At 52.1% G+C, this 14,764-nt stretch overlaps 1 protein-coding gene across 3 annotated transcripts in view; it reads left to right on the top strand.

The window, feature by feature from the left end:
• ELFN1 (extracellular leucine rich repeat and fibronectin type III domain containing 1) overlaps positions 1-10,292 on the top strand; it is a 109,639-nt gene extending 99,347 nt beyond the window's left edge. For 2 of the 3 annotated variants that reach the window (XM_076351188.1, XM_076351187.1), the window contains exon 4: positions 6,720-10,292. In XM_076351188.1, the coding sequence (XP_076207303.1) occupies positions 7,157-9,547 (2,391 nt within the window). In that variant the 5' untranslated portion in view covers positions 6,720-7,156 and the 3' untranslated portion in view covers positions 9,548-10,292. Of the gene's footprint in view, positions 1-6,716 lie in introns of all 3 variants that reach the window. The other variant, XM_076351190.1, reaches the window with a different exon arrangement.
• Positions 10,293-14,764: the final 4,472 nt, after the last annotated feature.

Below are 14,764 nucleotides of genomic sequence, written 5' to 3'. Positions count from 1 at the left end.
ATCTAGGGTTCATCCAAGGAGTCCAGTCAGGAGCTAAAGGAGACGGGGCCAGGGGCAGCACTGGACACAAGCTACAGTGCATGTCTGAAGGGTCCATCCAGGAGATAAGCCACTTACCACACAGGCCTGAGGTCTATCCTGGAGGCAGGACCACAAGCAGGACTGGAAACAGGCACACTGACAGCAGAGCTCAGGGGGGGATCTGAAACCCGGGGCTGAGCTTATATGGAGCTCCTGAGCCCATGGGCAGAGGGTGTGGGTCGAGGCCCCAGGTGAGGCTGATCAGGGTCATTACTGTCTTCAGGGCCCTCACATCCAGATGCATTTCAGGCTCATCAGATTGACATTCATTCGGCCACTGGTCTGCAGAAAGTGTCCCATGCCTCCTGCAAAGAGACTGCAAAATGATCCAGCAGCCAGAGTCTGTGGACACCGAAGAGCCATCAATGTCTTGATCTCTATTGACTTGTATTCCCCTTGATAGGAACAACCCAAGGAGAGAAACATTGGCCCTAGCACCATAGAGCTCACGAGTCTTGATACAGCGGTAATAGTAATGCACCTGTATAGAGATCAAGTGTGTAATTTCTGTTTGTTTCTTCCAGCCTACACCAGAAAAGTGATCTCTTCCCCATGCCTCCCACCTGGCTACTTGTCATCTATTCTGTGACCTCCCAGGTTCTCAGTAAAAGCTATCCTATATGTGATGCTGGGCACTTCTCTCCCAGCCCTCCCTGTACCTCTCTGCTTCATTCCTTCTTCACCTCTCTGCTTCATTCCTTCTTCACCTCTCTTCAAACCTCAGTGGAAAACATATCTCTTCTCCCTTGCTTATTTTTCTTAAAAAATAAATAATAGCAAGAGAGAGTAGATTGACTGGAGAACTCTACCACTGTTTGTGAATAAGGTTGGGATGCACAAAATGCTGCCTAAACCCTGTCTGTGGAGGCAATATAAGTACCAGGACCTCTGGATATAAAATGAACTTGAATTTTACAGGCCTGGGCATCTTTATTAATCAGCATGGTTGTGATTCTGACCAACATCACCCAGCAGGAGGCATGCAGCAAACACCAGAAATATGAATGAGCAGAAAAACCCGCCTGGAAGCCTCCTTTCCCCACCTGACATATACAGGATGGATATCAAGCCGTTTAGGGGAGACTTCATCACTAATAAATGTTTTCTCTGCTATCCTGGAGCTGCCTCCTCGGATTATTTTACGCATAATGAAGAGCCAAGGTTCATTTTAAAATTTGGTGCCTGTTAGCCGAATTTTCCTTCCCCACCTCTTTGGGTGACTAAACGTTTATCATTTGTAATGTATCGCTCCTGTTTTGCTATGGCTCTCTTCGTAGTGGGGCTCCTTCATTTATTGATAAAATGGCCCGGGCGGCTGTGAAAGAGGGTCTAAGAGAAGCTGAAACACAGCCAGCTGGAGATGGAGCAGCTAGGGAGAATGAAGTTACGGAGATGCAGAAATGCCAAGGAGAGGAGCACTGTTGTGTGCGTGCATGTATATGCACGCACACACGCACGTTAATCTGGCTCCTTGCCTTCACCCAGTAAATCTAATCCACAGTTTGAAATAGCTCATTCAGTAGAATAACAAAATTAGGAATTGAGTGTCAGGATAGCATATTATTATATGTGCTGCCCAGCTCCCTCTCCCTCTACCTACCCAGCCCCCACAGCTGCTTTGTTTGCTTCCTTGCAGCTGGTGCTCTGGTTTAATTTACTGAGATGCTGTTAGTCGGGAGATGAAAGCAAAAACTTACCAGCCCGCCTGCACTGGTATTTGGAGCCCCAGCTTTGCCTTTTCCTTTCCACCTCCCTTGCTGTGGGTTTTCAGCCAGGACGAGGTTGCTGCTGCTTATCCAGTGCAGGCTGCAGCCTCGTGGACATCACAAAATAGCGGTAGTCCCTCTTTGCCACTGGGTTGTTGATGGGCACTAGGGCTGGAGAAGCAGGGACAGGTAGGAGGGGAGGACATCACAGGTCAGGGCCGAGGATTAGCAGGGCGAAGTGTGGATCTGGGCTCCAGCAGGGATACTGGAGACCTGAGGCAACGTGTAGGAGCAGCAAGGAGTGAGGGAGTTGTCATTGCCCCTTTGCTGGCCTCTGTAAGCCACATAAGCCCGACATCTTCTCAGCTGGTCAAACCATGCTGCCTTGTGAAAGCAGAAGGAAAGGGAAATACAGCAGTGTCTGCAGTGCACAGGTAACTCTGTGCAGGAATGATATTTCCTGCAAGGTACTGGGCGGGTGCCATGGCCTCCCCAGGGACGTTGTCATTGTCAGCATGGTGCCACAGCTCAAGATATCTCTGATTGAGATTAAATTCATCATTTCAAATCATTGCTATTGTTATTCCACCCCGTCTTCATTCCTCTCTTTTGCTTCTTTCTCAATCAGTAAAGGAGGACCCCAAATCTCCACTTTCCTGGTTGTTTTTCACATTAGAATTGTAGGTGGTTTGTTCCCAGGTTTTCCCAGGCAGCTCTGTGGAGGGTCAGAGGACTGGGAAAAGTGGTGTGCAATTGGGTTACCAGGAGAATAAAACCAGGACAGCTGGGCAAAGACAAATCAGTCAGTCCGGAGGGTTAAATCACTAGCTTTTCTTATCCAGTCTGTGGGGAAGAGGCAGGGGGGGTCTCTCCCCTGCTCTCCAGAGCCATGTCCCAGCTGCAGGAGGTCAGAGACAGCAAAGGCTCCTTGGCCAACTGGCTGCTCTTTTCCTAACCTGCAAGGATCAAGCCCAGGATTTCAGAAGCAAAAACAAACAGAAAAGGGAGATTGGAGGGGAGGTAAAAGGTAGAAAAGGGAAGGAGAAACCTCCTGGATGTCTGTTATCTGCTGTTACAGGGAGGTGAGTTGGGAACCACTGCGAGTGCCCCCGCTCCCATCCTGCCTCGCGGGATGCTCGGCGCTTGGCTGATGTCACAGCGCACACACGCAGGCACACACCCACACGCACCCGCGTCAGCGCGATGATGGGAAGGAGGCTTTCAGAAGCCAACAAGATGAACAATTATCACTTCCGTGCAAAGCAACAAGACCCACTTCTCCACTCCCCAGTCATGTCCTGGCAATCTAATAAAAAGGGAGATTAGCCCCTCTTTCCTCTCTTACATCTCCTTAATGCTGTCATTTTATTCACACTTTGCAAAGCAAATAAACCAGCAAATTGCTTGCTTTAATGAGCTGAAATTAAACTCAGACTGCTGATAAAATGCCTTTTCTCCTTTGTGTTGTTGGGAAGGACTCGTCTGATAGGCAATGTACAGGAAAGAAGAGAAAACACACAGCAGGAGCCTTATTGAATGTGTTTAAGTCATTTACCATTGCTCTTCTTCACCCCCGACACCTCCAGTTAGATGAGGGCGGCACACAGGTAATGAGAAGGCTATAGTGGATCAGCCTGGCAAGGTCCGTGGAGGGTCTGTCTCTGCTATTTGCTCATGGGATGGTCCTGCTCCACTAGCTAATGCCCTGTGACACAGGCTGAAGCCCACAGCCTCCCCAGGGAGGAGTGACAAGAAACCTCCCCCTGCAAGAAAAAAGCTGATTTGGCTCTGCAGAGCAATCCCAAACACAGGCTTTCCCAGAGAGGATGGCTGGGTCAAAATGGGAGTTAGAGGAGACAGAATAAGTGCTTGCTAAAGAGAATATGCCAGGATGCATCACTCCCTGCTGCCTGTGCTGTCTCAATTTGGCAGGGCTTCCCCTGCCTGCAGGAGGTCCCTGTAATGTACAAGCCCATGGAGGAGGGCAGGGAGATCCTTATACCAAGGGCAAGCACTGCAGGGCAGCAGGCAAGGAAAGCACCCTCCATACCATCCCAATGGGACAACTGGGCAACCCATTGCTGACGGCTCTGCAGGCCAGGACAACCCACCGCTGCCCTTCTCCCACACCCTTAGGGACAACATGCACCCCTGTTGGGAGGCAAGCTGAGGAGCTGGAGACCAGGCTGGTCCCTGTGGCAGAGAAAAGCGGCACATCTAGAGCCCAGCTTGCAAGTAGAGGGAGTGAAATTCTCTACCTGCAGCACAACATATCTGCTGGGATTTTCATCTCAACAAGAGGAGCTCGGGGCACTTTCCTTCAGTCTCCCACAGCCCCATGAAGCGCTATCATCATTTCATAGTACCAGAGAGGAGACTGGAGTGCAGAGAGGTTAACTGAGTTGCCCGGTGCTGGGAGGGATGTAGCAGCAGATGGCTCTCAGCTTGGCACTGCAGCCCGTACTTCCCCGTCAGCTGGGGACGATAAGGCAGGGCACTCACCTGCAGTACCGCAGGGAGCACAGTCCCTCTCCTTGCTGGCTTCGACGACTCAGCTACGCCAAAATGGGCTGCCAGGTCCTGGCAAAGCATCCCAGGGAAGGGACAGCACAACCTTGCAAATGTGGTCCTGCCCGTGCCGCAGGTACTATTCCCCAAAATGGGGTTACCCGCAATATCAGTATCACTGTGGTGATGTAAGGCCTTCAGCTGGAATAGCAATGTAAAAGCATGCTAAAGTCCAGGTTTCTAACCCCAGGAAGGAGGAGACCTGAGATTCAGCTGCCTTGCCCTCAGCATCTCCTCCACCCAGACCTCCATTTCTAGTAAATTTTTGAAAAATCTGGTGCTGTTGAGCTTTCTTCCAAATGTAGCTGGGATAGGACAGCACCAGGCACGGGGGAGGCAGAGACCTGCAAGTACCCAGGCAGGGCCCCATAGAAGCATCATCTTAGGGCCAGTACTTCTCACCCACACGTGCCTGCACACCCACTGCAGACAGTACAGTCGGCAAGATGGGTGAACCGCACACCCTGCCCTTGGTGGGGGCATTGGGTGTCTGGCTGTTGGTTTCCCCTGCAGCCTCACCCCCCCTAGCAGCTGGTGGGGCATCTGCTGGAGGACAAGATGGCTGGAGCATCTCATATGCAGAGAGCTGACGCAAGAGCAGATCTTGTTATTCATGTAATGGAAAACCAACTGTGCCACCAGGGAATAGACTCATTGTTCACAATCCAGAAAGAACAAATAAACTGTTTTACTGCTTATTATTACTGGCCTGTTTACCGAGGTATAAACTGTGAATGGTTAACAGGGATCTCTGCAGTGAAACATGGTCTCCTTCATTGTCTGGTATCACAGGTGGAAAAGAACTTGGTTTCTTCAGGACAAGGACGAGGGTTTGGCATCTGCCTCTAAATGCCCCTTGACAATCAGCCTCACGTGATTTTCAGGCATGCAGCTCCCAGCACAGTCCCTTCACTGCCTGGGCACTGGGAAATGGTTTGGAAACCAATTTCTGGATTTATACTATTTTGCAGATCCAATGAAAGACAATTTAGATGTAGGATGTACTCCTGTCTCCTTCATGGATGCCCAAGAAACCTCCAGTTCCTACCAGCTGTGTTTTCAAGGAGTGCTGGTGGTGTCTTCCCTGCTTCCTATGGTCTGCCCTGGGACAAGGGAGACAACCAGAGCCCCCGTTCCCAACAAAAGTCCCAAGAAGGATTTTTCTAGGTAGGCCATGATGTTTACTCCCTATTTGTGGGCAACTCCATCTCTGCCACAACACCTCACTGCCTCTATCCTACCAGCCCAGAGAGCTGTTTGGCAGTAGAGATGTCCATGAATGATATTTTCAACATCTTGTGGAAAAGCATGACCCAGGAGATGCTGATGCTCATGCAATTGCCTCCTCTCCACTTTTGCCTTTCCTCTTTCTTTCCGTAAGAAATTACAAAAGGAAGTAGAAGTGCTGCCCATGGATATTTATGTTTAGTCAAAAATGCAGGAAAAAATAATGGAAAATGTGAGCTAGGAATGAGTTTTTCTGTGGGAAGTGAGGCTGCTGGCAGCCCCATAGGTTTCTTTCCCCATTGGTTTGTGTCTAGTGAATACCTTCTGAAGGTCTTCAAACGGCTGTTTCTGGCTGAGGAGGGAAGGTCTTATCCCATCTTCTGCAAATACTCTTGTTATGCCACTGAATGGTCGAGGGTCCTCCCCACCTCTGCATCATTTCACCCGGGAAGGAGAGAGAGATCTTGGAGACAGGCGGCAAGCCTCAACCACAGACAAGGACATCGGATGATGGACAATCACGCTAGCATGTTTTGTAGTCAAAGAGTGCCCTGAAAGTACTGCTCAGGTTCCCAGAAACAGGATAGGCACTCGATGCTGGGCTTTATCCCAGATGCTAAGCAGCAACGCAGTCAGAGAGAGACAGTGTCCTCAGTCAGCATCCCCCTCTGTGGGCATTGCTGCTGCGTGCACCAGCACGCGAGACAGTTAGGATTCCCCTCAGCAAAATGCTGCAGCATCAAATCTACATCAGAGCGAGTTGTCTAGACTTCATCTGCTCTCAGTGGAGAGGAACAGACACTTCTGGGGCATCACTCCTCTCCTCCTAAGGTAGACACCTAAATAGGTCAGACAAACGGTGCCCTGGATGTGCGTTGGTCTCTCCGCTGCCTATAACATGACGCTGGACAACGCACTCAAAGGAGGGTGATCTCCATGGTCAGTGACCACCTTCTCTTGTGCTGCTAAATGCCGCTGGCGGCAGCGCCCAAATAAATGAAAGGCTCCTTGAAAGGTGGTAGCCAGAGTTAGAAGGCAAGTGCCTAACATTAAGAGGGTAGCTGGATGCCTTTCCAACACCTCTAAACACTGTCTTTCCTTTGTGTTTAGTTTGTGCTTGTGTTTTGTTTTGAGCAGGTGAGCCGAGGGACCGAGTGGGGACAGCCAGACCCACGGAGGCACATGGAGATGGGGACCAGTGTCGCGATGGGCAGCAAAAAGAAAACGAGATGTACTGTAAAAAGTGAGAGGAAGGCTTGTCTCTAAGCCAGAGGGACGACTCCACACGGGCACCTAACTTCATGACTCCCTCCCCGAGATGCCAGAGACCTGGTGATGCGGGACCAGCCTCAGCCACCCAGGCCTTGGTAGTAGCCCCTGGCCGGTGGCTGCCGAGTACTGTGGGCACCGAGGTCCACTTTCTCCACGGATGCTTCCCCCCCGTCTCCAAGCCATGAGGAGAAGGGAGAGGCGAGCGAAGCTGCCGAAGAAGCACTAGCCCACATCTTCCTGGCCCCCATCCCGCTCCCCACTTCTGGCAGACCAGGAACCCCTTCTCTGCACCGCCCTTCCAGATGGCAGGTCGCCGGTGGGCCGCGACGTCAGCCCTCTGCGTGTGCGTAGCCGCCGTCTCTCTCCTGCACACCAGTGGGGTGCGGGCAGACTGCTGGCTCATTGAGGGGGACAAGGGCTTCGTCTGGTTGGCCATCTGCAGCCAAAACCAGCCCCCCTACGAGTCCATCCCCCAGCAAATCAACAGCACCATTGTGGACTTGCGGCTGAACGACAACAAGATCAAGAGCGTGCAGTACGCCTCACTCAGCCGCTTTGGCAACCTGACATACCTCAACCTGACGAAGAACGAGATCTCCTACATCGAGGATGGTGCCTTTTCAGGACAGTTCAACCTCCAGGTGCTGCAGCTGGGTTACAACCGACTGAGGAACCTCACCGAGGGCATCCTCCGGGGCCTGGGGAAGCTGGAGTACCTCTATCTCCAGGCCAACCTCATCGAGTCCGTCACCCCCAATGCCTTCTGGGAGTGCCCCAACATAGTGAACATTGACCTGTCCATGAACAGGATCCAGAGACTCGACAGCAACACTTTTCGGGGCCTAAACAAGCTCTCTGTCTGTGAACTCTACAGTAACCCCTTCTACTGCTCCTGTGAGCTCCTCGGTTTCCTGCAATGGCTGGAGGCTTTCACCAACATGACACGCACGTATGACCGGATGCAGTGCGACTCCCCACCTGACTACACGGGCTACTACTTGTTAGGCCAAGGCCGGACTGGCTACCGCAATGCTCTGAGCATGCTCTCTTCCCTTTGCACCGGTGGCTCCTACACTGTGATCCCTCGTTTTATCCCTCCCAGGTACCAGATGACCACGGCGCCCTCTGAAAGCCCCTGCTCCGAGGAGGAGTGCTCCTCTGGTGATGGCACGACCCCGCAGTTCTCCCTCTTCACACCCATTGGCGAGACGGAGGTGCGCCCCAACATCCAGGTGAAGCACCTCAACCACAACTCGGCTGTCCTCACCGTGCAGATCCCCTACCCCTTCAGCAAGATGTACATTCTCTCCCAGTTTGAAAACGGCTTCTCCTCCATGATCACCAAGCTCAGGAAGAAGGAGGAGAACATCACCGTGAGCAACCTAGTAGCACAAAGAGATTACACCTACTGTGTAGTCTCTGTCCACCAATACTCCAAGTACAACCACACCTGCGTCACCATCACACCCACCAGACCCAACCGCAAGGAGCCAGTGCCCACCCCTTCTACTGCCACTCATTATATCATGACAATCTTGGGCTGTCTCTTTGGAATGGTGATTGTCCTGGGTGTTGTGTATTACTGCCTCCGGAAGAGGCGCCAGCAGGAGGAGAAGCACAAAAAGGCTGCCGGCAGCATGAAGAAGACCATCATCGAGCTGAAATATGGGCCAGAAATGGAGACCACCAGCATCACCCAGCTGTCCCAGGGACAGATGCTGGGCGGGGAGACAGTGACCCGCATCCCCTACCTGCCTTCTGCTGGCGAGGTTGAGCAGTACAAGCTGATTGACAGCAGTGAAACCCCCAAGGCCACCAAGGGCAACTACATGGAGGTGAGGACGGGTGAGCAGCCCGAGAGGCGAGACTGCGAGCTGTCCCTGCCGCCGGACACCCAGAGCTCTGTGGCTGAGATCTCCACCATTGCGAAGGAGGTGGACAAGGTGAACCAGATCATCAACAACTGCATCGATGCCTTGAAATCTGAGTCCACCTCCTTCCAAGGAGTGAAATCGGGGGCAGTCTCCACGGTGGAGCCTCAGCTGGTGCTCTTATCAGAGCAGATCCCCAGCAAGCACGGATTCCTCTCCCCTGTCTACAAGGAAAGCTACAACCACCCTCTCCAGCGACACCACAGCATGGAGGCGGCCCCCAAACGCTCCAGCACCTCTTCCAGTGGCTCCATACGGAGCCCCAGGTCCTACCGCTCTGAGGGATCGGGCCACAAATCAGAAGCCAAATACATCGAGAAGACATCCCCCACCACTGACACCATCCTCACTGTGACACCGGCTGCGGCCATCCTGCGGGCTGAGGCGGAGAAGATCCGTCAGTACAGTGAACACCGGCACTCGTACCCTGGCTCACACCAAGGGGAGCAGCACGACAGCATGGTGGGGCGAAAGCCCTCCATTCTGGAGCCTCTGACCCGTCCTCGCCCCAGAGACCTGGCCTATTCCCAGCTCTCGCCTCAATATCACAACCTGAGCTACACCTCCAGCCCAGAGTACACCTGCAAACCATCGCACAGCATCTGGGAGCGCTTCAAACTCAATCGCAAGCGGCACAAAGACGAGGAGGAGTATATGGCAGCCGGCCATGCCCTACGCAAAAAGGTCCAGTTTGCCAAAGACGAGGATCTTCACGACATCTTAGACTACTGGAAGGGCGTCTCTGCCCAGCAAAAGTCCTGAGTCCTCACACAACTCGTGACTTAACACACTAACTGGACCAAAAGAAATCTGCAGCAGCTATTTTTATTCAGACTGTCTTTGAAACAAAATAAAATTAAAAAAAAAAGAATCAATAAAAATAAAAGAGAGAACAAAATATGAAAAATCTATAAATATTCTATATAATATATAAAGTGAGATATTAAAATGTCCTCACATTGGTGAGACACGCACCAAATTTGAACACAAACTTTACAAAACAAACAAACTGTGGAGTGAAAAAAAAAAGTTTTGTTTCATTTCGATTTTTTTAAAAAAATAAGAAAAAAGAAAAAATTGGATATAAAAAGAAAGTGAAAGAGCGGGCAGAGAGCTGAGGTCTGGCGTTTCCCAATATTGCATTGCATGAGTCCCTATTCCGTAATTTTGTGGATTCTTTGTGAACAGTTTGTGTTCTTCCTTCCTTCCCTTCCAAAATCAACAGCAACAAAAACAGCAACAAAAACCAAAAAGAGACCAGAAGGAGATCCATCCTTTGGGCTGTTTTTGCAAACGGAGTCTTCCAGTTTAGACTTTTACCCGGTTGAAGGCCCGTTCACATTTTCACTCACTGAGAAGTTTTACCACACATTGCATTGTAAACCGAAGTCGTTAATTGTACAGAGAAAATTTCTATATTTGCAATGTTTGCTGTATAATGAGAAAGAGAGAGGAGAAAAAAAAAAAACAATACTACATCTACTAAAAATATATATATATATATCTATATTCACCTGTTTGTACCAGGTTTTAATCATGGATTTTAGAGAAAGAGATGGAGTTTGGTTTGAAGAACTTTTTTGTTGGTTGGTTGGTGGGTGGGTGGGTGGTTGACGGGATATTTTTTGGAGGCAGGGGGAGTGTTTGGGTTTCTAAGTATTTGGTTTTGATTTCTCCCAACAATTGTCTGTGTCCAAGTTCTCATCAACTTCAAAGTACATTGAGAAAAAAGGCACGTACCCTGAAAAGCAGAATCTCCCACCTTTTTCCAGATGGGAGACCACCACCACCAGGAACAGGGAAGGGGATGAGAAGTGAAGGGCTCCTGGTTGAGCAGGTGCCACCATGCAATGGGATTTCTCCTGCAGATTAAAAGGTATTGGTCTCTCCCCCTAAACAGACGTATCTGGAGAGTGGTAGCCCTTGGGGCCAGCTGCTGAGGGGTGGGTTATCCCCTTACCTTTCAAGATGGGGAGCCAGCGATGAGTTAGAGCAGAAAGCCTTTTGCCGCTCTCCAGAGAAGGGCATCATTGAGGGGTGATTTTTGCTGAGGGAGAAGACACTAAGCATTTACAGCTTGCCCATACCGAGAGCTATTACAATAGGCACAGGCCCTGGCCCAGGGATCCTGCCCCTCACTCCTGGGCCTCCCACCACTGCACGTCTGGCAGCTCCCCCATGGATAACCCCAAACACGGCCACAGCCTCAGGCAGGGAGTGCAGCACCTCCTGCCTTCAGCCCTAGCGCTGCCATGGGCCAGTTTGACTCCCATTTCGCATGAGTGGCTTTGGAGAGGGACACCCTGGGGAGCCCCTGAACAGCCCTTGGGACTCTGAGACTGGAAGGGAAGGGGATGGCCCTGTGTTCATGTCTCGTGTCCACCCAAGCAGCCGGCATGTGCCCCTCAACCATTGCTCTCCAATGCCTGTCCAAGACTCAATAGCTTTTTGCCCCATCTCTAAAACACTCACAGATGATGCCCTACTCATGGGGTGAGGAGGAGGAGGGAGGTGTTGAGACCATGAAGGCAGTCCCAGGCCATGCTGGTGGCTGAAAGACACAGTTTTGCCCTGATTAGCTCCAGCTGAGTCGCAAGCCCCCACGTCTCACCCCATGACTGACATGAAGCAAGGGCCACACAAAGGTCAGGGAGCTGCTCTGCTCCCCCAGTGAGTGTGTGGGAGCCCAGCGGGCCAGAACAGCGAGGCGATAAGATCCCCAAATGCAGCCCTTTGGGGCCCTGCTGCTTGCCAGTTTTTCCCTTGCATCCTGCTCACAAGTCTCTTTGGATGGACATCCTGAGTCCTGACGGATGAGCACTAGGGCCCAGGAGCAAACCATATCCCATCCTGTTATTTCAATATTTAAAAGCGATTTTGACAGGTATTCTTGCAAAAGGTTATGTTTGTTCAGAAAGAAGCTGAGCCAGGAAGACACAGAGCAGGCTGGGAATTGCATGAGTTCATTCCCCATGGTTATTTGTGTAGACAACAAACCATTAGCAGGGTTTCATAACAAAAGGCAGGCAATTTCCCCAGGAACATATTCACTCTGCATGAGCAAAGGCACATTCCTCCACCTCCTCCAGGTGCCCCAGATCCTGCCCGCAGCACACAGCTTCCCGGGGCTGCGTCTTGCTCACCAGTCAGTGAGCAGGACCTGGAAAGGGGAGCTGAGGATCACCCCTTTCCTGTTTCATGACATCACGGCGGGTCCCTCCCCAAATCTCAGCTGTAGCACCTGGACCAAAGCAAACCCTTCAGCCGAAACCACCTTCCCTTGCAAACCCTGAGTGCCTCCTGGAGAAACAGGAGTTGGTCAGCAAGGATGGATAGGGGAAGCGGTAGCGAGGCCTCCTGGCACTGTTTCATGGTCCCAGGGGATTCCTCAGCAAGAGGCTGACATGGTCAAAGGTGGTGGCAGTTCATGAGTTAATTTGGACTCAGATGCTCCAGCGATGGCAGTCACTGATAGGTACCGAAAGACCTTCCTCCGTCACTCCCCCCACTGAGACCAGTTCCCACACCAGTTTGGAAATGACATCAGGACCATCTCCACGGCAGCCACGAGCACACCAGCAGAGCATAACGCCTCGCTGTGGAGGCAGCGGCACGTCAGCAGCGAGTTCATCTCTTTACCTGGGGCGAGTCATTTTGCTCCTCTCCGCCTCTGTTTCCTCCTCTACGAAATGCTTCCTTGTGGCATTGAGGGCATAGGCTGGTTGGGGAGGCTCAATTAATTAATTGCCTGTCTGTGAAGCCCGTTTAGCTCCTAGAATAAAAGCCGCTATAGAAATGCAAAGTTGTTAGTGGCATAAAACAGCAGGGGCAGATGAAATCAAAGCTTGATTCTGTTTTCACACCAGGATTTCACTGGTCATAAACCAACAGAGACCAACACAGGAAATGTGATAGAGCAGCGCTGGCCTTTCTAAATTAAACACTTCCTAGATGCAAACTCTCTGCAGTTGGAGAAAAGGAGGGTTAGAAAGGATCTAGGCACCTCCATCTCCAAGGTATCTCCAAGGGAGGTGCCTGCACACGCAGCACCCCATACCGTAGTCGGTGGGGCCTTGCTGTGGGTCTCAGAGAGCTCCAGGTGGCTCCTTGGGTGACGATGCAATGGCCATGCTGCTGAGCACCCTCCAGCCTCCTTGCCCTCCCTCCAAGGTAGGGTGCAGTCCTGGCAGCCAGGCAAGAAAAGGGAAGAAGTCCCACTGTCCCCAAAGCCACCGCCCCATGCATGGACCTCCTGGGGTGCCTCTGCACAGGGCCTGGTGAGCTCTGTCCACGGCATCCTTCATCCCCCTGAGGCAGCTGCTTTACAGACCCCTCCAAGGGCAGAGGGAGAATTTCACCACCTGAGACCTGTTGGGTGCTTTTCTTCTTTATTTTGTCTCCTGTTCAACCACCAAAGCTCTCAAGCTGCTTCTGCAAAGAGAAATGATACCTTGTCCAGCCAGGCTGTTCCTATTGCCCCAAACCCATCCAAAGCAAGAGGGCTTCCCGCCAAGCAGAAGGGAGGAGGCATAGGAAAGAGATGTCCGAGTGAGGAGGAGAGGCCAGGGGAAAGGTTTCTCCTTTGTTTTGCCCCACCTCAAGGGGCAATGGGGACCAGTGAACTGGGAGCCAACACAGAAAGCCACCACCAGCGCTGAGGACCCGGAGGTTCCCATATCCCCCTCCTGCAGCAGCCTGGGCTCTGCCACTGGAGAGCGTGAACAAAGGGAAGGGAAAAGAAAGGGAGGGAGAGGGATGAAAGGCAGGGAGAGGCGTGTGATGCAGAGGCAGGGGAAGGCAGAGGCGGTGGGAGCAGCTGTGCCTGGCACGGGACAGGCAGCAGCCCCCGGAGAGGCCAGCGAAGGCATCGAGCAAAGCTGCTCCAAGAGATTCTTTTTTTTTTAAGAGAGAGCAGTTGTTTCCCTGCGGCGATGAAACAGAGAAAAGGAGCAGAGGGACCCATTGCTGCTTCTTCCCCCAGCATCTCAGCAACACCTTCTTGTTGGAGCGTAAATCAGAGCCCACATTACCCACAGCTCAATCCTTGCTCTGGCTAAGAGTCAGCAAAGGACCCTGTCACGTGTTGCAAAGCCTGTGTGACATCTAGAGCCTGAATATTTTTTAAAAGCCTGTAAATTAGGACAGAAACTTCTCTCTATACAGACATGTGCCATTTAAGCTGAGCATTCCTGCGGGCAGCCACCTGCCCCGGTGTCCATGCATTTCAAAACGTGGCCTGTGGGAAGGGCAATGTCCACACATAGAAACGTGGGGTGACAAAGGGTGGCAGTGGTGGCAGGTGCTGCCTGGCCAGATTCCTCTCTGAGGCAGCAGAGCACCTGAGAGGGGACGTGGCAGCCCTGGAGCTGGTGGCTGCCTTCTTCTTCACAGCTGATGCATGTTGGAGGTGTCATGCCTGCCCCCAATCCAGCATTTGAGCCTCCTGGGGGCTTCAGCTGGATCTGCTGTGAGAGCGGGTGCAAATCGCATGGGAGGGCATCCGTGAGGATGCATGGGGGCCCTAAGAGAGGGAGGTGCTCCCTGGTCACCACCCAGACCATGACAACAGCCAGACTGTGCTGGCTGTGCTCAAATCAGGCCGGTGACCTGTGGTGCTTGCTGGGCAGTGGGACCTTTCCCAGGGCTGTAAGTGCCACTGGAGCCATCTCTCCTCCAGCCCCATTGAGGCTTATGGATCAGCCCATGCATCCACACCTGGGTGATACCCAAGGCCACCAGAGAGCCAGTGGCAGAGCAGGGTCCTGGGCACAAGCTCCAGCAGCCCAGTCAGCTCCCGCACCTGCACGCTCCCTCACTCCCAGCGACCCCAGCTAACCCCCCTCCAAATGCTCCCCTCTTCCCCGCTTCTAGATCAGCCCTTCCCTGAATCGGGGCTGGGTCTTGGCAAACCAAAAGCTCTGTTGCCCGAGACCCCCAAACTCATCACCATGGTGGATGTGGCTCTGCAGAAATCAGGAG

The sequence above is a fragment of the Aptenodytes patagonicus genome, chromosome 13 (assembly GCF_965638725.1).
Source record: "Aptenodytes patagonicus chromosome 13, bAptPat1.pri.cur, whole genome shotgun sequence".
In the NCBI taxonomy this organism is placed as follows: domain Eukaryota; kingdom Metazoa; phylum Chordata; class Aves; order Sphenisciformes; family Spheniscidae; genus Aptenodytes; species Aptenodytes patagonicus.
This window is presented reverse-complemented; position numbering and strand designations above follow the sequence as displayed.